This window comes from Phoenix dactylifera, unplaced genomic scaffold (assembly GCF_009389715.1).
Source record: "Phoenix dactylifera cultivar Barhee BC4 unplaced genomic scaffold, palm_55x_up_171113_PBpolish2nd_filt_p 000097F, whole genome shotgun sequence".
Lineage (NCBI taxonomy): Eukaryota > Viridiplantae > Streptophyta > Magnoliopsida > Arecales > Arecaceae > Phoenix > Phoenix dactylifera.
In genome coordinates, this window is record NW_024067681.1 from 566,405 (window position 1) to 587,785 (window position 21,381).

Consider the following 21,381-nt stretch of genomic DNA (forward strand, 5'->3'; position numbering starts at 1 on the left):
AGATTCACACTTGACAAGTAATATAATTCCTTTTCTAGTCGGTTTTAGATGATACTAGAAGAATTGGTAATCAATTTTGCAGGTTCGGTATGTTTTCATGGGGGCAGAGCAGTCTGAGGCTTATGAAGATGCCATAAATAAGTATCGTGCAGCTTCTCAAGCCCGTATGATGAAATCTTCAATGGGAATGTCAAATAATGTTGTTGGTCTACTCCCCAAGCGTCAGATTTCTAACTATTTTGTGCAGTTTCGCAAGGTACTTACAGTTTTGTTTGCAAATCTGCATTTTATGCATCTGTCTCAGTAGTCATTTTACATTTGTGTTGGAATATTATGTCAGATTGCAAATCATCCATTATTGGTGAGGCGTATTTACCGTGATGAGGATGTTGTTCGTATTGCTAGAATGTTGTACCCAAAGGGTGTATTTGGCTTTGAATGTTCCTTGGAGAAAGTAATTCAAGAGCTTAAGGGCTATAATGATTTTGCAATTCATCAGGTAATTTGTTATTCAGATGTCACGTTGCTCCTACATTTCCTAATTCCTATCATGTCTAATGGACTTGCAATCTGTAAATGCAACTTTTACATTGATGGCCACATGCAGAATAAATATTCATATTACTGTTTTTCCATTGCATCTTCAATTGGATGAACAATTCGAAGTTAGAAATTATGCTCTAGATACTAATGAAGACAATGATGCTTCAGGTGGTACCATTGTGCTTTGTAGAATTTTGGCAAATTACCAATATTCTTGCTATATGCTGAAAAAAATTATTATAAGCTCGGTTAATAGATGCCATTCCTCAATGTTGCATCGCCTTTGTAATGGACATGTATGCATTTGTTTCTTTTGTTTCAATTAATTTGCACCTACTCTTGGCACGACCACTATACTGTAATATTTACAAACATATGGTTCTTGAAGTCTCAAAATGCTTCTTCCATATTAACATTTGTTGTATTGAGATTTTGAACTCCAAATAACTTGTCATATTTAGTTTCAGTTATTATATTAATATAAATAATGTGATTTTTTTTATTATGTATTTTTAACACCTAGAAACTTTACATAACTTGAAGGTCAGCCAAATCAACTTGAAGCCTTGGTCAAATTCCCATTGTCTTGATTTCAAGACTCTAATATGTTAAGAACTGGTATTGATAACTAAAAATTGTCATACTATTGTAAGATCACTTTTTTTTTTTCAATATAACATAGACAAACTATAATTTATGGATGCATATGAAAAACTGATAGCCACTAGAAAGAGCAAAACATGTAGGTATTGGGCAAGCAAACTAGAAGTTAAAACATAATAATAGTACAAATTAAGAAAGGGCACATGGTATTTGCTTGTGACTAAGTACTAGAGTACATGGTAATCGTAGTAATGTGTATGTGATGGTACAGAATCTTCACCACACCTTTTCTGAAGAAAGATATGTGGATGAAATATAATGCTGAAAATGGACAAAATGAAGTTCAAATATGACTTGTGTCAAGGGGTGGGATGTTGCTTCAACCCTTGTATATTAAATCCGCAGTTCCATGAGTAATGGCTTGGTTTGCTGGGGGCCTAGGGTCTGCATAGGTGGGGGTTTTGGTGGGGTTGGTATAGGGTAGAGGGTGGGGAATAGCCCCCCCCCCCCCCCAATTCTTAGGAAAAAAAAAATAAAAGAAAAAGATACACCATATGGCACGACCAACAAAAAACACTAGCACAACGAAGGCCAAGGCATAGACAAGTACCAAATGCCCAAAGAAAAAATAGAGATAGTAGAAGAGGGAAGAGTTGAAGTTTCAAATCGGGAGAACAGAACATATAGAGGAGAAGGGGAGAATGGTATGTATGAAACTTTGTGTGGATTTCGAGGTCCTCAAGTGGGTAATGGGTAGTGGGTTGGGCATTGGTCATTAGGTGGGATTGATCTCAAGCGAATGTTGGCTGCTCAGCTGGCCTCGAGGTGGTGTTAGTTACTGAGTGAGGAGTAGGAGAAGGGCAGGGACTTAAGAGAAGGATGGGGGATGAGATGGCCAGTTGCTAGGATGGCCTCTAAGCTACCAGTCTCAAATGGTAGAAGAGGGGCAAAGGTGATCAAGAGAAGGTCAGGAAATTAGGATAGGTATTTAATAAAAAACCTTCTTCCATTTTATTATATTTAAGGCTGCAAATGGGTTGGGTCGACCCGAGACCTGCCCCGGCCCGACCCGCGTAGACCCGACCTGACCCGAATTTTAGGACCCGCGGGTCTGGGTTTACCGAACGGACCCGACCCGACCCGAATGAACCCGAAGAGAGAGAGGGGGAAGCAAAAGAGAGTTTTTTTTTGTGTGGGTCGTGGCACTATTGGTCCGTCAGGATTCTCTCTCGATCTATTACACTGTTGATACCTCTGGTGTCTCGGTAGCTGGCTTTTTTTTTCCTTCTGTTTTTGGTTTCTGTTTTTTTTAACTTTTGCAGGGAGGAAGTGTGGGAACACTGAATTGAATATGGGTCATGTGCCAGTTTTCTGCGATGGAATTGGATTTTGGAAGAAGGTCTGGAATTTTTTTTGTCCTTGTGAGAGGGGAGCTGTGTGACACCAAGTTTCGTCCAATCAGTCATAGAGACAAAAAATAGTGTGATATGAAATTTGGCTTGGAGACCGACTTAGTAAGTCATGGGTCATCTGTTCTGACTAGAGGTCAATTGCAAGTCTTTCAAGTCATGGGTCACCCAGCACCTCATAATCATGATATGACCAAATTAGATTTGCCCAAATTCTTTCCCAAAAGCACAAAAAAAGTGGACCCGATCCGGACCCGGACCCGACTCGGATCCGACCTGACCCGATCTTCAACCGGGTCAGGTCTGGGTCCAAAATTAGGACCCGAACAAAAAACCGGGCCGGATCGGGGTCACCCAGGATCAAAATATGTGCATGCAACTTTGTCTAAATAGACCAAGGTTGCCATACCAATACATACCACCCTATAGTAGGCATGCCGTATCGTATCGATATGGAATCGATACTCAATATATGGGTCATATGGAGTATCGATATGCTGAACTAAGCCATGTACCGACCATAGCAACACTATGCTAATATAGTATCAGTGCAGTGTCTAGTATCGAGATTGCGAACCTTACGTATGACTTAAGGGGGTGTTTGGCATGGGGTGATCATCCAAAGATCAAGGGTGATGTTGCTGGAAGTGACTAGATCAATATATTTGGTTGTACCATGGTGATCGTATATGGTAGCGATTCCAAATCATTCCCACTCAAATTATCTTTAACCCAATGATGGAAAACGCGTCCTTGAGGTCAAATATCTAAGATTATCTAAGGGCAGTAATCTTGAGCTGAAATTTGGAGACAAAAATGCCCCTCAGTCCAGCAGAAAAAATTGGTATACCAATATACCATTAATTATTATATCAATATTGTATATTATATTACATTGCTATTACATTTATTGTATTTATGATATATATTACATTATAATATATTATTATTCATATTATTGTCATATTTTTATTCAATTATAATTTGAAATTATAATAGAAACATATTATTTTACTTTATATTCATGTTATAAAATTATTTAACATATTACTTCTATTTGCCTTATTTTCCTAATCAAGATATATGTTAAAAAGTATTAAATAATATATTAAAAGTATAAATGAAAACACAAATTCTATAACAACAATTAATATATTATTATGGGATTAATAATTTACATGATTAATAATTTTTTATGTAATATATTAACAATTAATTATGAATACATATATTAAAAAATTATTATAATACATTTTATGTGATTAATAGATATATTTTTTTATAATATATTAGGGGTAGTTTTGGTATTATATTAGAATTTTATGGAACACCAAACAGGTTACTCATGGATACCAAACGAGGTGATCTCAAATCACGGGGATTAGATTATCTTAAGATAAGGATCACTAGTGATCTAAGATGACTTTGGTGATCCCATTTGGGTCACCAAATGCCACCAAAGCATATCTGCTTGGACTAGGGGAAATGGTGTTAAAAAATTTTAGAACCTGGTGATTCCTAGAAGAAATAGCCTGGATCTGCATAAAGAAAAATAAAGTGTGCCATTTTTGCAAAATCTCTTTGTTTTTTGGGTTTTATAAACGACCCTGACTTTTTTAGCAGTCTACTCTCACAGTACTTGCAACAACAGAATCCTGGTAATGAGATTTCTTAAACATGGGGTGTTTTATGTGTTGGAGACTCAATCGAGTGGCAGTTTGATGTCACTCTATGAGCCAATCGAGTCAAAAAATCAATCACTCTTAACTTCTAGGCAGGGTTGGTCAGTTGCTGAGCCAACATAGAAACCTATTTAGACAAGTCGAGTTGACTTGGCCAAATTTTAAACCCGATGAATTCTGGAACTAGGAAGTGGTGATGTTTAACATAAATTTTTTTCCTTATTCTTATGTCGATTGAAATTTGAAACGTTGCCTCTTGTTATAGAATATTCCTATCCTCATTTGTGTCATTTTTCTTGGTAAACAAATATAGCAAGAGCAGGAAGCAATTCTTTTTTGGATTCAGAAAGGAACATACTAAGAAAACAAAAGATTGGCAAGTAGAAGTGCCTAAAAGTCTCTTAAATATGATAAATTTGAAAACTGTGAAAGTCTGGAACTTCTTGATGGGGTGATTCTCTAGTGAGAGGATTTATGCCTAATATGACTGGTTGAGGCATGATTGATACTATAACCAAGGTCTCTTTTTCCTAATTGTGAATCATGCACATTACTAAATCTCACAGGTTGATATGGTCTACATTGTGCATGTTGTTACCATCTGCTGCTCTCATATAACTTATTAACTAGTTATCAGCCCTTCAGATCCATCACTCATGAAGTCGTATTCAATGCCACTGCTTGTTTCCTACATTTCATTTATTCAAAGCTGTGACTTATTTGATGTACATAGAGTACTGATATTAACAGGAACCATTCTTGTACATGTATATTGTGGAGAGCTTTATTCTTGCAAAGCTAAGAAATAGAGTTTGTTTGACAGTTGAAGTTGAATGCCAAGTCATCAAGGAAATCATTGTTGAAGTCTTTTGGCTTTAAGGACATATAAGAGATACAACGCTTACCTTATCTTCCCCAACCCTTTGCACTGTATTAAGCAGAGTGATGTCCATATTTCTGTACATTTGTTCCCACATGAGCAGTTGAAATTTACTTTTTCCCTGCTCATTTGATTAAATTAATACTTTTAAATTCACTCTATACCTTTTAAAAAATATTTTTTAAAAGCAATTAATTAAATAGCATATTTGCTTCTATGAGCAATAACTGGAGCAAAAACTGCTGTTGGTTTTGATCATTGTCAGTTATTTAATATTTCATACCTTTACCATCTCCCCTCTCATAAAAAAAAAGGAGAAAAATGTATGGTTGGATATGCAAATAACTGATGCTGTTTCCATTTATAATAGTAAATAATGGTTTTGAATGGGGTCGATTATGTGGGATATGTTGTTTATAAGATGTTCTGTACTTGCTTTTCTAGTTATAAAACCTAAACTGATCTTGATAAAATTCCTATCACCAAAAGATGCTTGAATGTAGAGTTTTGGAGGTGCTAAGGGCTAGATCTGTTAGAAAGAACAAGATTCAGAATGGTTTTTTAAACTTGCTGGGAAACCCCAACTACTAAAACTCTAGATTTCATCCACTAGTATATACAGAAACATTTCAGTTTGGAAACTAAATCAGATTTACATGTTTACTAGCTTATTAATTTCTTTAGTTTTTTAAAATAATCATGTGCAGTATGAAAGAAATTAAGCCTAATTTTATTAGGGCCTGTCCTAGCTCATGCTTCTTTCACTAGTCGAGCTTTGGTTAAGCTTGGGTCAGTTTTGTGGATGCTATATCTGAATTAATCTTTAGTAGAACAAAACCGAGCATTTGAATCAAGGTCCGCCGTACCGGTCCGGGTCGGCGTACCGCTGGCCGGCCGGGCCGGTACCGCGAAAAAAAAACCCGGCTTTTTTTTTTTGACAGAAGTGGCCCGTGGGCCACTTCTTTCCTTAAAACCACGCGCGGGCGCGTGGTTTAAAAACCATAGCGCGTGGCGCTGTGGTTCCCCAAAAAAAAAAAAACCCGGCTTTTTTTTTTTTTGACAGAAGTGGCCCGTGGGCCACTTCTTTCCTTAAAACCACGCGCCACGCGGTGGTTTAAAAACCACAGCGCGTGGCGCTGTGGTTCCCCCCCCCCCCAAAAAAAAACCCGGCTTTTTTTTTTGACAGAAGTGGCCCGTGGGCCACTTCTTTCCCTAAAACCACGCGCCACGCGGTAGTTTTTAAAACCACGCGCCACGCGGTGGTTTAAAAACCACAGCGCGTGGCGCTGTGGTTCCCCCCAAAAAAAAAAACCCGGCTTTTTTTTTTTGACAGAAGTGGCCCGTGGGCCACTTCTTTCCTTAAAACCACGCGCCACGCGGTGGTTTTAAAAACCACCTCGTGTTGTGGTTCGCCCCCCAAAAAAAAAAACCGTATCGGTGCGAACCGGCCGGTACGGAGCCCGGTACCGGTTCGTAGATGAAAACCGGAAAATACCGGTTTTCATCTGTTTCCGGTACCGGTCAAGGACCGGACCGGTACGGGCCGGTACGGCTTTCCTTGATTTGAATGAACCAACCTAGTCTGGATGGCAAATTTTTGTAGCATCAAATATATTCATCTTACAGGCAGTGGCTAGAATTTTTTTCATAGTACAAAAGTGATAAGCTCCTTACATTTTTCTCTGTATGTTTAGGTAGTCAATTTTATATATTTAGCTGGCTGTATATCTTTTTTCATGTTCCTTTGTTTTTCAGCTTTTAATTTCATATGGTGACGTGCGTGCAAAGGGTGCTCTTTCAGATGAACATGTAATGGGCTCAGCAAAATGCCAGGTATAATTACCTTTTATAGCATTTCGTAGCAATTAACACCAGACAAGATGTGTCACACAAAGGGTAAATCATTACATTGTAACATATACTGATGAAAGGATAGTCAATATGTTATACCAAATTGAAGAAAGATTTATCTGGATGCATTTTCTTCTAACTGATTTGTCATTGTTAATTCAGGCTTTAGCTGAACTGTTACCTGTTTTATGGAAGGATGGGCACCGAGTTTTGATTTTCAGCCAATGGACCACAATGCTTGATATTCTAGAGTGGACATTGGAAGTCATAGGAGTTACATATAGACGTCTGGATGGCAGGTAGTCTGTGCATGAATATGTTTCAAAGTACTGTTGGAGCATGTATCTTACCTTTGTGTTTCAACATTTCAGTACTCAAGTAACAGAAAGACAAACGATAGTGGACACTTTCAACAATGATCATTCTATCTTTGCATGCTTACTTTCAACGAGGGCTGGAGGACAGGGCTTGAACCTGATTGGGGCTGATACGGTCATCATACATGATATGGACTTTAACCCCCAGATGGATCGGCAGGCTGAAGATCGCTGTCATCGTATAGGCCAAGCAAAACCTGTTACTGTTTACAGGTACCATATTAGTTATCTGGACTATAAGTTATATATATATTTTCAGGTGGTCAAGTTGCATACAGCTAATACGGAATATAATTTGGCTTCTGGTTGATTAAAGTAGTTTAAAAATTTTCAAATATCAGAATGCCCAGAGAGTTTAGAATTGTCATTCCAATAACCTCTAATTCAATAAATAGATAAATGTATAACTATGGACACATTTGAAAAACTAGTAATATTCCAGCTTGAACACTTTTTAATGTCGCATGTATAATGGTGCCTGTTATCCCTGAAACTTATTATGAAGAAATGTTGGAAGGGAAAATTATTCAAGACACATCTTAAGATAAATACATCATATGAATGTTAGAAAGCTTGCATGTGGTCCTCTCTTTTTCAGAAGCAGGGAAAAAATACAGTGAAGTGGGCATTTGATATGATAAGTGATTATATATGATGTGTGACTGTATGTATTTATGCCTGTCTGTGCATGCATTTGTGTGCACACTCATGCGCATGCTCACACTCGCATACATATTTCTGCATATGGCCACAGGCGGGATGTACTTTTTATTGTAGAAATGCGGACAGGTTGTGTTATTTCAATTTTTAGAACCACTTCTATACACTTCGACGCTAGATGTCACAGCGCAGGACTCCTTGGCTTAAAAAGTGAAGTCCCTTTTCTTTACATTATTTCAAAGTATCAACACTTGCTCAGAATCTTGGATTGTCTTGTTAAAGAATCCTCAATCCACCAATGCAATTGTTGGGACTTGAACTCTTTAACCATATTAACTGCCAAAAAATTTGGATATTTGATTTGAAGTGTTGATAACCCTTTTTGTGATATCTTATAAAAAAGTATGAGTTTTATTATGCAATGTGCTTTTTTCTAATTTAACTGAATACATTGCATATATGTCTGTGTATATATATTATATGGGAATTTTTTCTTCTTGGTTTTTTGGAGGTTCAAATGTCTGCCATGTCTGGTGAGGTCACCTTAAAACCTGTTGTTTCAGTTCTGTAGGCTAGATTGGACACAGGGATGGCTTGTATTGGTTGAGCTTTTCCTAGCTTAACGTGCTTTTAAAATAAATTGGTTAGCTTAGGCCTACAAGCTTGAATGTCTCTTTCTAAGATCTGCCTGTTGCTGTGTTCAAAGCCTATCTCTAGATTTAAATGATGTAATAATGATTTTGTTTTGGTTTCTGCAATAAAAAATATATAAGTAACTACCAAGAGCATTCTCGTGGTGGTTTTTGATTCCCCAAAAGATAAATAGTAATTCAATTTCCAATGCAAGGTTCAATTGTCGAAAGAGATCTGTTGAATCACCATAGTTTTCCCCTTCAAAAATTATTAGGGCCTCCCGAATGTATTGATGATGACAATTCAAGGCTAGCTTGTGAATTGATGGATCTACAAATTTAAGTTCAAACTTGACCATGCATGCAAATGGTAGACTAAGCCTGTAACCATGTGGGCTAGGCTCCAAACTCATTAGGTTAATCAAGCCCTTGGAAGATCATGCTCTTACTTGTACATATTTTTATTGCTTGAGTGATTGAAGCATGGTATGCCATTTCGTACCAAACTGGGCGGTACAGGGCGTACTATACCGTACTGGTTTAGTTTGGTACATGGTACGTGGGGCATACCGAGGTCGGTATATTGAACCAGCCCCCATACCAGGTGTACCGACACAATAATAGGGTGGCACCACTATGGGTCTCGGTGCTGAGACAACATACCTTGGATTCAAGTCATTGCTGCTTCTTAAATTATATGGCATGTAATTAAAATTGAGAAGAATCCATGTCACATGATCCATGTCTACTAAAAGTATATGCCCCAAACCAACATAGATGACTTTCTCATTGAATTGTAGATCTCCTAAAGCCAATATAGATGGAACTGGTGGCCATGAGTTAAAGCATTTCACAATTTGTAGATCATGATGGTTAATATTAAATTTAAAATTGAAGAATAGTGTGGTATGTGCCATATCTCTGTTAATTTGGTTAATATGGAAACTATGAAGTACTATTATTATAAACAACTCATAGCTATGCTATATATGTTGAGAAACAATGTTTTTATGATGTAGCATTTAGACTTATACGTGCTGTGTAGGCATTCTGATTACTTGACGAAGTAAATGAAGAAGTGAAAAATAAAGAGGAAAAGAAAAAGAGAAAGGCCAAATCTCCCCTTTTAATTAGATGGCCTCTTCAAGGTTTCCTGATTTGTGTGGAAGTCTTCTTTTGGTAAGTTATGTAGGTATGCCGAGAAGAAATTAATGTGGAGCTTAGTGCATTAGAAGTCAAAGCAAGCTTTCATTGACCACTTTCTTTGATCCCAGAAAAAGGAATGCTTTACTAGGATCAGCATGTGAAGGATTTGGGCTTCAAACCACTTTCAACCCATGAGGTGGTAAGCTTTCTAACACATATTGCCATTGTTACTCCCATGAGCTATCAAGGACGAAATATGATTGGAAAAATCCTAATGAGCAAAAATGAACCAGGGCCACGAGATGGTTATAGAGGCTGTATCAAAAGAAGTCCTAAAACAAGGAAATCTTGGAAGTAGCTCAAATTTATTGATGGAGGTAACATATCAAGATTAAAGGGCTGCGGTGGAAGAAATGATGTCAAATTTGTTGAAGTGACAGGACCTGCAATGGGAAGTTTATAATTCTGGGTTATTTAGTGAAAGTGATGTTAATAAATTAAAGGGGAAATACACATCAAAACATGCAAGAACATGGTTCATGTTGCCCAGCTATGCATCCTAAGGAGAGGGGGGGGGGGGGGGTGAATTGGGTTTTTCAAAAAAAAACTTTGACAAATAATGCAATGGAATTAAATGCTTAACAAATGAATAATGATTTTAGCAAGTAAGCATTAAGTAAATATGCAAGATATTAAAACAAAGAAAATAAGCAAGGCAAACACAAAAAGTTTATAGTGGCTTGGTGCCAACTCTGCACCTACATCCACTCTCCAAGATTTTTTGAAAATTCCACTATAATCTGCAGCCAGATTATAACCCAGTTGTTTTTCAAGTTCATAACCAAATCCAGTTGATTTTTTCAGGCCAATCAACCAAAACTTTCACCGATTGCTTTCCGGATTTACAATCAATCTAGTTGATTTTTCAGGTCAATCAACCCAAATCTATCTCGAGCCTTTTTCAGGCTCAACATAATCCAATTCAAGGTTTGGACAAACCTTTCCCCCAAGTTTTAGTTTTAGAAATTTGTTACAACAAATGATAGAAAGAATTAAATGTTGTTACAATAAATATAGCTCTAAGATAGTAGATATAGAAATAATAAATGGAGCTACACTAGGTTGGTTGACTTGAATGTTTCTTGAAAGCGCTTCACCAACTCTCTGAAGTTGAGGATGTGATCTTTCAGGTCACAATGAAAGCTTTAAAGAATGATTTGCTTATTGAAACTCTCTTTTTCTTTCTATCATCTTAGTGGATTTTTCTTTGTGGTGCTTGAGCTTGCTGTTTTCTTTGGTGTTCCTATACATTTATACTCTTTGGAGATGGTTGGAACATATTTCTAGCTGTTAGACAGTTAATAGAACCGTTAAGAGAGGAAAATAACCGTTTAGATTTGCAGAAAAACTAGTCGTTGCAGTTGTCAGGCGCAGAGGGGTTGATTCGTAGATTTTTGGGAGTTGACTCGTTAATTTCAGGGATCGACTCTTTAATAGACTGTCTTTCACTATTTTTTGTCTTTCCACTGTAGCCGTTCTAGGATCGACTCGACTATTTCTGGGGTCGACTCTAGTTTTACTGAAGTCGTCTTGTGAATTCTATAGGTCGACTCACCAATGCAGTAATTTTCTTGGTTCTCTGTCTTTTCTTTGTGGCCATTCTCGGGTTGGCTCGTCTTTATCTTGGCTCGACTCGTGCTAAGCAAGAGTCGACTCGGAGTAGTTCATGGGTTGACTCGTCAATGTAATGAATTTTTTGGCTTACTGTTTGTCCTCTGAGATCGTTCTGGGGTCGACTCGCAGTCTGTTGGAGTCTCGTGAAGATGCTACGGTCATGAGAGTGTGCTGGGGTCGACTCTTGAGGTAGCTCAGGATGAAATTTTCTGTGAATGTATGTGAGCTTCCGAGGAATATTTTCATAGCCTTTTGGAGTTTGCTTCTTCATGTGGAGCTTCAGATGGATGATCATCTTTTGAGAGTGGTTGAAGGCTTTCTTTTTCTTTGCTTTCTGAAATTTTATCACTTAAACTCAAAGCAAATGGATTAGTCAACTTTTAACTCAACTGTTTTGCATTATCAAAATCAATCCTTTAGGTTCAACAATTCACCTTCTTAGTATCAGACCCTGTATCAGTACCATCTTGGTACAATGTTGGTATGACTGGTATGGGTGTCAGTTTGGTGTACTGACACTCGATATGCCCCCATACCATGTACCAGTATGGTACGGTATGGTACCAGTATGGTACGGTATGGTAGTGTGTGCACCAATATAAATCAGTACGATGTACCATGGGCATGTTTGCTGAAATATGTAACCATGCCAAGTTGGTGGAGAGGTCTATTAATTTAGGCAAACTCTTAATTGATATCAAATACTGTCTTACAGAGGAAATGAGAAACTGTTTTTGTTGGATTGTTGCATGTCTTTGGTTCTTTTAAATAAAATAAGGAAAAAGGGATAAAGTCTGGTCTGATGTTGTCTATATAGATGCTTGTCATGTTTTGTAAGTCCATGGTGATAGTCCTCATGGGCCTACAAGCGCATACACTTTTAGGAGTGATGGATCAAGGTTACTTTGAGCCTCCAACTCTTGTTCTTTCTATTTTGATGAAGTCCTTGAAGTGGAATGAGATGCTTTAAATGTTGGAGGCCGCGCAGCACTTGGCTGAGAATGTAAATCTATGCCCTTCAATGCAAAATTGAATCTCTTGCAAGGAGTATTCCATATGATAAAGAATCATATGTGATTGTTGAATTATTGTGATATCAGCAAGCTCACTAATAGAAATGCTAAGTGGGTAGGTATTCAATATCAAGTATACTAATAGAATGCTTTAAAGACTATACTCTTGTATGTATCAAAGACAAGGTAGGTATTCAATATCAAGTGTCAGCCATTGAGCTGAAGACATTTCTTGCTTCTTGCCATGCAAATGAATGTCTTAAGCTTTGAATTTTGGAAGAAAAAAAATATAAGACATTTTTTTTTTGGCGAGATTGAACATGTTTTTTCTATTCTCTAGTACTCATTAATGAAATTTATTATCAGAAAGGAACATGGCAAAGGACTCAATAACTACTTTTGAAGGGACAAATTTATTGCTCTTCTACAGGAACTTTTTTATTGGGCTTGGTGAATTGAGATATGTGGAATAAATATACGATGCCACCTTGTCAAAAACCATATGAAAAATACCGGTCTCTACACATCCTTGCTGGTGTTGAAGGTTTTTGGAGGATTTAAGCCTAACCTTTTGGTACATTTTACAGACCACTACACCAGCGTGGTCGTAGATAGCTTTCCAAAATGGCATATTCTGTGCTTTGTAATAAAACATTTGTTTTCATGTGGGGAACTTCCTTCCAAAAGATTGTACGTCATTCATAAGATAATCATCCCCAACTATGGCCCTAGGTCCTTTGGTCATTATGGTGCACACTTTGTAGGAAGCTTGCATAACCATCCCGAACAAATGGCCAAACAAGAGTACCAGTCAGAGCTGAGGTACTGGTCTGGTGCATCCGACAATGGAACCTCCTTTAGCCTCGATATGAGTTTGTCTACAATTATTTTAAAGCTGAACTTTGGTGCTAGTGATGTCTGAGTGGTCTGATGCATTAGAATTGTTTTCCACTTTTTACCATTTATCATTTAATCAGAGATGTTGAAAGCAGTGCATATCCAAAAGAGCCATAAACAAGGCCAAGGCTGCATTTAGAAGCAAAACCAAATTCATAAGTATTTAATTAACAAGCAAGGCCAGGAGCCTTTTAGGAAAGAAATTTAGAGCAGATTACCTTCACAAAGAATAGCTCCTGCTTGGATGCCATGCCATGCCTCAATCTTGGGAGGATTGACCATTCCAAGTTCTGAGACAAGTTGGAGAAAATGCCTCTAAGACTACTATATTTTGACCAAATTTAATGTGGCTGACCTTTTTCCTTTACCATGGACTGTAGTAAGGGTTAAAGTCTAGTTATTATCAACAAAGGTCATATGAAATGATCTTTCAAACATGGATGCCTGCTGAAATTTCAACAGTCATGTCTTATCTCTCAAAGACTACTGGCTAGATTACTGCATCTGTAAGACTCCAAATGTAGATGGTAACCGAAAATGACTTCTAGTTTTAATTGTGCATTTTTAATGCTTAGTGTTGTAGTATTTCTTGATTTTGTGTATTCATCCCTTCTAAACATGGAATGCTGTACTGGCCCGAACTGGATAGTACGGAGTGTACCATACCGGTTCGGTACCGGTATTCGGTACGAGTGGCGTACCGATATTTGGTACGCCAAAAAATTATCTGTACCATACCATACCGATACTGTACTAGTGTGGCACCGGTACTAGGTCCAGTACCGAGATGGCGAACCTTGCTTCTAAACATTTTTTAACTTTAAGAACAATATTATCTAACTAAATGGTGCCGGCATAGAGGTGGAGACATGGTACACCATATTGTACCGAACCGGATGGTACCAGGTGTACCGTACCATATTGGTTCGGTACTAGTACATGGCACATAGGGTGTACCGACATTCGGTATGCTGAACGGGCTCAACATTGTACCATACCGACACAGTGATAGCATGGCACCGGTGCGGGGCCCGGTACCGAGACAACGTACCTTGGGTTGAGATGCATTTCATGCCTATCCTATATCTAAGAGTGTCATGTAGGAGATGAGATGACATGTTTAGGTGAGTGAAATAGTTTCCCATACAAGGAAATTTTTGAAATCTTTCTTGCTCTTAATTTAATTCTTTTCTAAAAAAGGAAAAAATCTAATTGTTCTTGACCTCTTAGTGTCTGCTTAGACACTCATCAAGTGCCTAAGTGTGAGGCAGCCTCCTGGACAGACATCTATTACATAAAATCTTTTAAAATATTACCTTTAGTCACCTATCCCTTCTTGTTGGATTGACTCAACCCTCGACCTTCTTTACAGAACAACTTTCTCCTGGTCTTCTTGAATTGTAATGTGATGTCAATCTTTGCAATGGAAGATGCAGTTCTCTCTCGCATAGAGGGAACAGCACCCTTGCTGTAGATCTATTAACACCCAGGATTTTATTGATCTAGATTATACACACAGCCTTGGACCAGCCAGATCTCCAAGTCATCCACTCATCTTATCTTCCAGATAGAGTTTGATCTCGTTTTCTTATATACTTAAGGCTCTTTTCTGAAAAAAAAACTCATTGAGAGAGATTTATAAAACCTTCTTCATCGATGAACAACATGTAATGATAACCATAACATTCAACTCAAGTGTTGCTTCCAGTAATCTCCTTCCCTCTGCTGTTTCAGCTTAGTCTTAAGAAGTAAAAAGGTCTCTATGAATGTATTTCCTCTAAATTTAGTGTGCTTAAACTTTTCTCTAAATGTGCTGTATGTCATCTCATCACTTGTGAATAACCTATGATATGTTAAAGCTAGTATTATTTGTCAGACAAGAAGCATGTCATTTTGGACTCTTTACAGGTCATTTGCTTGTTGCCCAAAGGGAGGAACCTTACTTGCTGGCCTTGAGGTTTAGGTTGGGAAGCAAATGTTTGGGTGTTAGCCTGACTTAACAAGTTTCATTCAATCGTTATAGCAACTTGCAGGTTTTGTCCACTGTCTACCTACCTTAGAACCAGCTATTTTGTCCCAATACAAGAAGCTCTCATACAATGTTGTATGTGCTGCCAGGAATCATTCAGATGCATAAACACACAATTGCATTGATAGCTCGAAGAATGTGTGTACATCCACATTGCACTTGATTAAAGTGAAGGTGATAAACCTAAAATGTTCTGATGTTAATGAGTTTGAGTCTGATTCCTGAAACCTCTTCTCAGCCAATCTTCTGCATGCTCATTTTGTTCTTCCCCACCATTTCAAATTTACATTTTATATTATGTCCCTCATAATTGATAGGTGATTTGCACTCAACTGACCAACAAAAACATTACATCTCGATGTATCTTCATATGGAAGTCATCCATCTCCATTTTAACCCCATTCTCAAGCATCGAATATGATCAATTCTTATACTAAAGGTTATGCTTATCCATATGGAGTCATTTGGATCATGATGATGACCTAAATGAGTGAATTTTAAGGACACCTACTTACTTTTGCAAATTATTGAATAGAAATATTTGTGCTTAAACTTTGACATTGATTTATTGCTACCTATGAAAACTAATGACATATTGATTCTGTATAAAACAACTTGTGTTCTTTCCTTGACATCCAAAACCAGCCATCTTTCAGACTTTGAGACCAGTGCTTGTTGCATAGGATTTTGGGAGTCAGAGTTGTCTCGTTCACAGTTTCTAAAAATTAGAATATATTGTCTTGTGTTATTTGATAATGATGATTGGCCAAAGAAACCCTGGATATCGCTTCACTTGTAAATGAAAATGTCTTTTAAATTTAAGTTGCCAAGTTTAGCTCCTGATCGTCCACTTAAATAGCATCAATGGACGACGATATCATCATGCATCTTGGCAGTTATATGATCAAGATGCTCCAATCTTTAGCTATGCTGTAACTATTTTTGTCATGATTGGTACTATGTCATCATAATGTTGGAGGCATAACGAATGCGCGAGTTGGCAAGTCAAGGACTTTATCAAGAATTTGCATGTGATACTATTATAGATTTGTTGATCATTTGCATCTAGTAGTTTACAACCTTTTTGAACAAGATTTCTGTAAAAATAATGAATTGAAAATTTCTAATAGTTATATGATGCCTATAACGAACCTTTCTTTTTTCAAAAATATATAACTGTTGGAAAGTAAACTTGATTCTCTACATGGGGAATTCGACATATCCTACTTGGCATAGTTAAAGGTCTACTAGTTGAAGATCCAGTTGAAGCATCAAGGTAAAGGAGGAGTCTTGTTCTAGATTTATGCTATAATAGTTGAAAAGGCACTTGGAATATGATGAGTTTATGAGGTGTACTTGGTAGATTAATAGTTGTGTTTATTAAAGTCCTCGGTGGATGAAGAATCAGGAAAGTTAGCATTTCCTAGCCTATAAAATGTGATGTGTTTGGGTTATGATGTAAAAATTCAAATGATGGAATGTAATAAGAGTTGTTACGTATCTCCATTTCTAAAAGGGCATCCTAGTGCTCGAGGCTCCTGTCACTGCAGGATCTGCAAACGGTTAGATGTACGTCGCCTTACCTTAGCATGCAGTGGCTGTTTTTGTATTTCAGACTCGGGACACCTAGGTCATAATAGAGTAACCTTATCGTTGTGCCAAGGTCTACCCTCATGATTTATCTTTAGAGACCATAACCTCACATTCTAGTATTGCTCGAGTATGGTGAATGTGTAATTTGAGCCTTGGTCATAATAAAAAAATATGGTTAAAAGTTAGAAGTTAGGTTTGATTAAAAAACATATAAATATTATATTTTAAAATATTAAATTAATAATATTATTAAAAATATTTATACTCGACTAGGTTCGTGAGCTTTCGAGCCAAGTATTTCACTACCCGAGTGTGACTCAAAAAACTGTTCAAGTTGAGCTCGACTTGAGCTCAGTAATAGTCGAGTCAAGTCAAGTTTTGGACCCAAATCATTTGCACCCTTACTAGTAGCATTGGATCTAGGCCTTGGCCGTCTTAGGGCATGTTGGGCCAAATGGCTTTGGGTTGGATCTGGGCCTAGGCCGGGTTGAATACAAGCTCGAGTTGTAGAGACTAGACAAAAATTAGGCTTGGCCCTAAGCTTGATTCGAAGCCTAGGTTTGAGTCCCCAAATCCTAAGTCTTTAAGTTACCCCCACCTCCCATGCATTGCTCCACTCTCTTCGCCCCATACTGTAACCCTCGTTCTTTCTTTATTTCCTCCCCCTTGCCATTTCTTTTCCCTCATCGCTCTCTCTCCTCTCCGCATTGATCCCACCGTCACCCTCATGCTCCCCTTCCCTTTTTTTTCCACCTCTTTGCTTCAATGCCCATCCTGCCTATTTTCTCTCTCTCACACACACACATGCGCGCGCGCGCACATTCTTTCTCCATCCCGCCCATCACCCTTGCTAGCCATTGTTCCTCGTCTCACTATCCCCTTCTTCCTCTCTTCTTTCTCTCCTCTTCAACGAGGCGGTCGAAGATATGGTGTCTGGTGGGTGGTGTAGTGGCGGTGAACGGCGGATGCAATTTTTTAGGTGGTGAGTGGTGAACAACACAACAATGACCTAGCTACAAGTAGCATAGTGGCAATGGAGTCCCAGACTTTTCCGGGTCATAAGGACGGTGTTGGGTCTGGCTCATCCAGGCATTCAGGTTGGATCAGGTTTGGGATTGCCCAACCCCAAAAAAATTCAGGCTCAAGCTTGATGAAAACCCAACCCAGCTTAGCCTAGTTCCAACCCTTTGCACTATTGAAGACGGTGACATATAAAACTTTTCATTCTTTTCATTATCGTTAAACAAATGCTACGACATATGTGGTTTAACTTGTTTGCTATCAATTCAACTAAGTTTTTATGGATTAAATTTGCTGTGGCCTCGTGTAAGCTGTATAGGTTGTGTTTTAGTCTATGTAATATTCCATTAATTCAGTCCAATTAGTTATATGATGTTAATTTATCCCTGCCAGATATAAAATTTGAAGATCAATCATGAGATTTTTTGTACTTACATGATTTACTCAATAGTTGCTGCTTATGACTGCGTAATCAGTTTCTGAAAATTACTTGGGTATGGTAGCTGTTGGGGGAAAAAATAGACCACCCCACACGTACAATTAAAGCACCCAAATCTGACAACAAGCCTGAGCTCATCATGCAGGCCGAGCCGAGCTCATCATGCAGGCCGAGCTCAGAAAGCCGAGCCGAGCTCATGCAAGCCGAGCTCAGAAGGCTGCCGAGCTCATCATGCAGGCCGAGCTCAGAAAGCCGAGCCGAGCTCATGCAAGCCGAGTTCAGAAGGCTGCCGAGCTCATCCATGCTGCCGAGCACAGAAGGCCGAGACCAGAAGGCTGCCGAGCTCGGAAGGCCGAGCTCAGCAGGCCGAGACCAGAAGGCTGCCGAGCTCAGAAGGCCGAGCTCAGCAGGCCGAGACCAGAAGGCCGAGCACAGCAGGCCGAGCACAGCAGGCCGAGCACAGCAGGCCGAGCACAGAAGGCTAAGACCAGCAGGACGAGACCAGAAGGCTGAGCCGACCTCAGAAGGCCGGCCTCGTCATCTATATGCTGCGGCCATGCCCTGCAGCAGCCTTACCGCACCATGTTTTACTTGCCGGCCACGCCACGACATATTAATCAGGAACCATACTCTGCTATGACTGTCAACGCCTCATCATTCCTAAGAATGTACTGCACTGTGCGCCTCAAGCAAGCTCTGGCTGCACGCCATCTCCTCCCATGATGGGAACGGGCCATCCACGGCAACTCATTACTTCCACGCCCACGTCCAATCGTGACGGTAACCCATTAATTCGCCCAGTCACATCACAGGTAACCCTGCCACTCTTCCTATAAAAGGGGAGCTTCTCCCTCTAAAAAGGGGGCTGGAGGCTTCTTCCTCCCAAGGAAATTTTTCGGACTTCACATACAGTCCCCCTCTCCTTCTCCAAAATTAAGCCCCCCTCTGACTTAGGCATCGGAGGGCCGGCGCCGGAAAAGCCCGGCCACCGGCTTTTTGCAGGCCCCCCACGGAGGACGCCGCTCGCCTCCTCCTCGGTTCGCGGCCGCCCCCGGGTCCAATTTCCAGCAACAGCCCCCCACGGAGGACGCCGCTCGCCGACGGATCGCCGCCCGCCAATGTTCGCCGGAGCTCCTCCTCCTCGGTTCGCGGCCGCCCCCGGGTCCAATTTCCAGCAACAGTAGCCATTATACCTTCACATTTTATTTTACTGCATCATTTTTCTACTTAAAAGATAGAAGCTTTCTTTTTGAATCAATTCCTCGAAATCTTCATTACTGTGCATGTTACTGTATGATTCATGAAGCTAATGTATTCTGGAGACAGTCATGGAGTTTCAGAAATTGCTTGTGAAAAAAGACAACTTCCAATAAGCTTAATTAATTTTACATTTGAATTTTGGTATAAATTTGTAATTTGAGAAGGAAACTTGATATGTTTGCAGTTCTGAATCTGCAGTACTGAGGATTTCAGAATCTCTTAATAGAAACATTTTCATCTCAACTCTTTGCAGGCTTGTTACCAAGGACACTGTTGATGAGAACATATATGAGATTGCAAGGAGGAAACTGGTCTTGGATGCTGCGGTGCTCGAGTCTGGTGCAGAGCTGAATGATGAAAACGATGTGCCTGAGAGGACTATGGGAGATATTTTATCATCTCTTCTTCTTGTGTGAACTGACTTGATTATCAAGGTTAATTGAGGAATTTGATTTATTCGGCATATGATTTTTGAAGCACAATCTATTGGTTAAGAGATTTTATTTACAGCATTCATTGGCCAGCAGGTCTCATTGCTTCAATTCCCGGTGGTTGGCTCATTTAATCTCCACTAAAATGGAAGTTTCGGTCTCTATATGTTGGTCTGACTCTTCAATTGGGTACAGAGTATGCCAGCATTGTCTGGTCAAATGTTTCTCCATGTTAAGATGATAGACCTGTGACCTCAAAAAAAAAAAAAAAAAAAACAGAAGAAGAAAGAAGAAAGATATTATACATGTGTAACACAGAAAATTGGTTCCAAGGGAATCCACAAATATTTGCTGCCCCATTGAAGTTTGAGTGTTTAAGATTATATTAAATGTTCTATATTTTTGATGTGTGGATAAAAGTCGACTAAAAACAATGTCAAGTGGCAATTGGCAGGTGACTGTTGGATCTCTCTCTCTCTCTCTCTCTCTCTCTCTCTCTCTCTCTCTCTCTCTCTCTCTGTGAGATACTTTTGGGTATCTTTATCATAAAAAAAGGTGGACCATAGACGTTTAACAGTTCTAAGATCGGTTTACTGATCATGTTTACAGTTTAATCATTGCTTTTATTTTTCATCAGTCATTAACATTTTATCCTCTGTCAAGATTATGATGAATTAGCTTATCTTTTTGCTCCCTTCCTTTCTTCTGATAGGAACATGTTGTATTCGCATGCATATTGCGACAAAGTTTAGAGAATAAAAGAATCTGGTCACCTATGAATCTAAATGCAAATTTTCTCACACAAATTTGGAATTGGGGTAATCTATGATCCATGTGAAAGTTCATTTTTCATGCTCGTTTCTTGTACCAATTTTTGGATTGGAAATGATCAGATCGACATGCTTTTGACAAGAAACTGATTGGAAAATGACCTGGTCTTGTCCCTATAAAATCATTTGCTCAGGCTTGGATTGAGAAATATGATTCATTTCAGATGTGGGCAAGATCTGGGACCATTAATTGATCCAACAAACAAACTCATGATTACCTTATTCTCTCCATTTTATTTTCTTTCAGAATACCAGCTTAACTGATATGCTACCATATCCCGGAACGTGCCATGCACGTGATCCTTCTCACATCCTCGGCATGCTTGTGGTGCATGTGAGTAGTCCTGCATATGCTTGTGCCTTGAGATTGTGTAATCATATACTTGATGTACACACTTGAAATATTGGGAGG

The 21,381-nt window shown here is 38.9% G+C and overlaps 1 protein-coding gene across 3 annotated transcripts in view; it reads left to right on the forward strand.

The window, feature by feature from the left end:
* Nucleotides 1-20,607, forward strand: part of LOC103722336 (protein CHROMATIN REMODELING 19) — a 35,434-nt gene extending 14,827 nt beyond the window's left edge. Inside the window, exons 7-13 of one of the 3 annotated variants that reach the window (XM_008812858.4) lie at nucleotides 83-256; nucleotides 341-499; nucleotides 6,873-6,950; nucleotides 7,131-7,267; nucleotides 7,340-7,558; nucleotides 19,962-20,142; nucleotides 20,233-20,607. In XM_008812858.4, coding sequence (XP_008811080.2) covers nucleotides 83-256; nucleotides 341-499; nucleotides 6,873-6,950; nucleotides 7,131-7,267; nucleotides 7,340-7,558; nucleotides 19,962-20,124 — 930 coding nt within the window. In that variant the 3' untranslated portion in view covers nucleotides 20,125-20,142; nucleotides 20,233-20,607. Of the gene's footprint in view, nucleotides 1-82; nucleotides 257-340; nucleotides 500-6,872; nucleotides 6,951-7,130; nucleotides 7,268-7,339; nucleotides 7,559-19,961 lie in introns of all 3 variants that reach the window. The other 2 variants (XM_008812857.4, XM_026810487.2) reach the window with 2 other exon arrangements.
* Nucleotides 20,608-21,381: the final 774 nt, after the last annotated feature.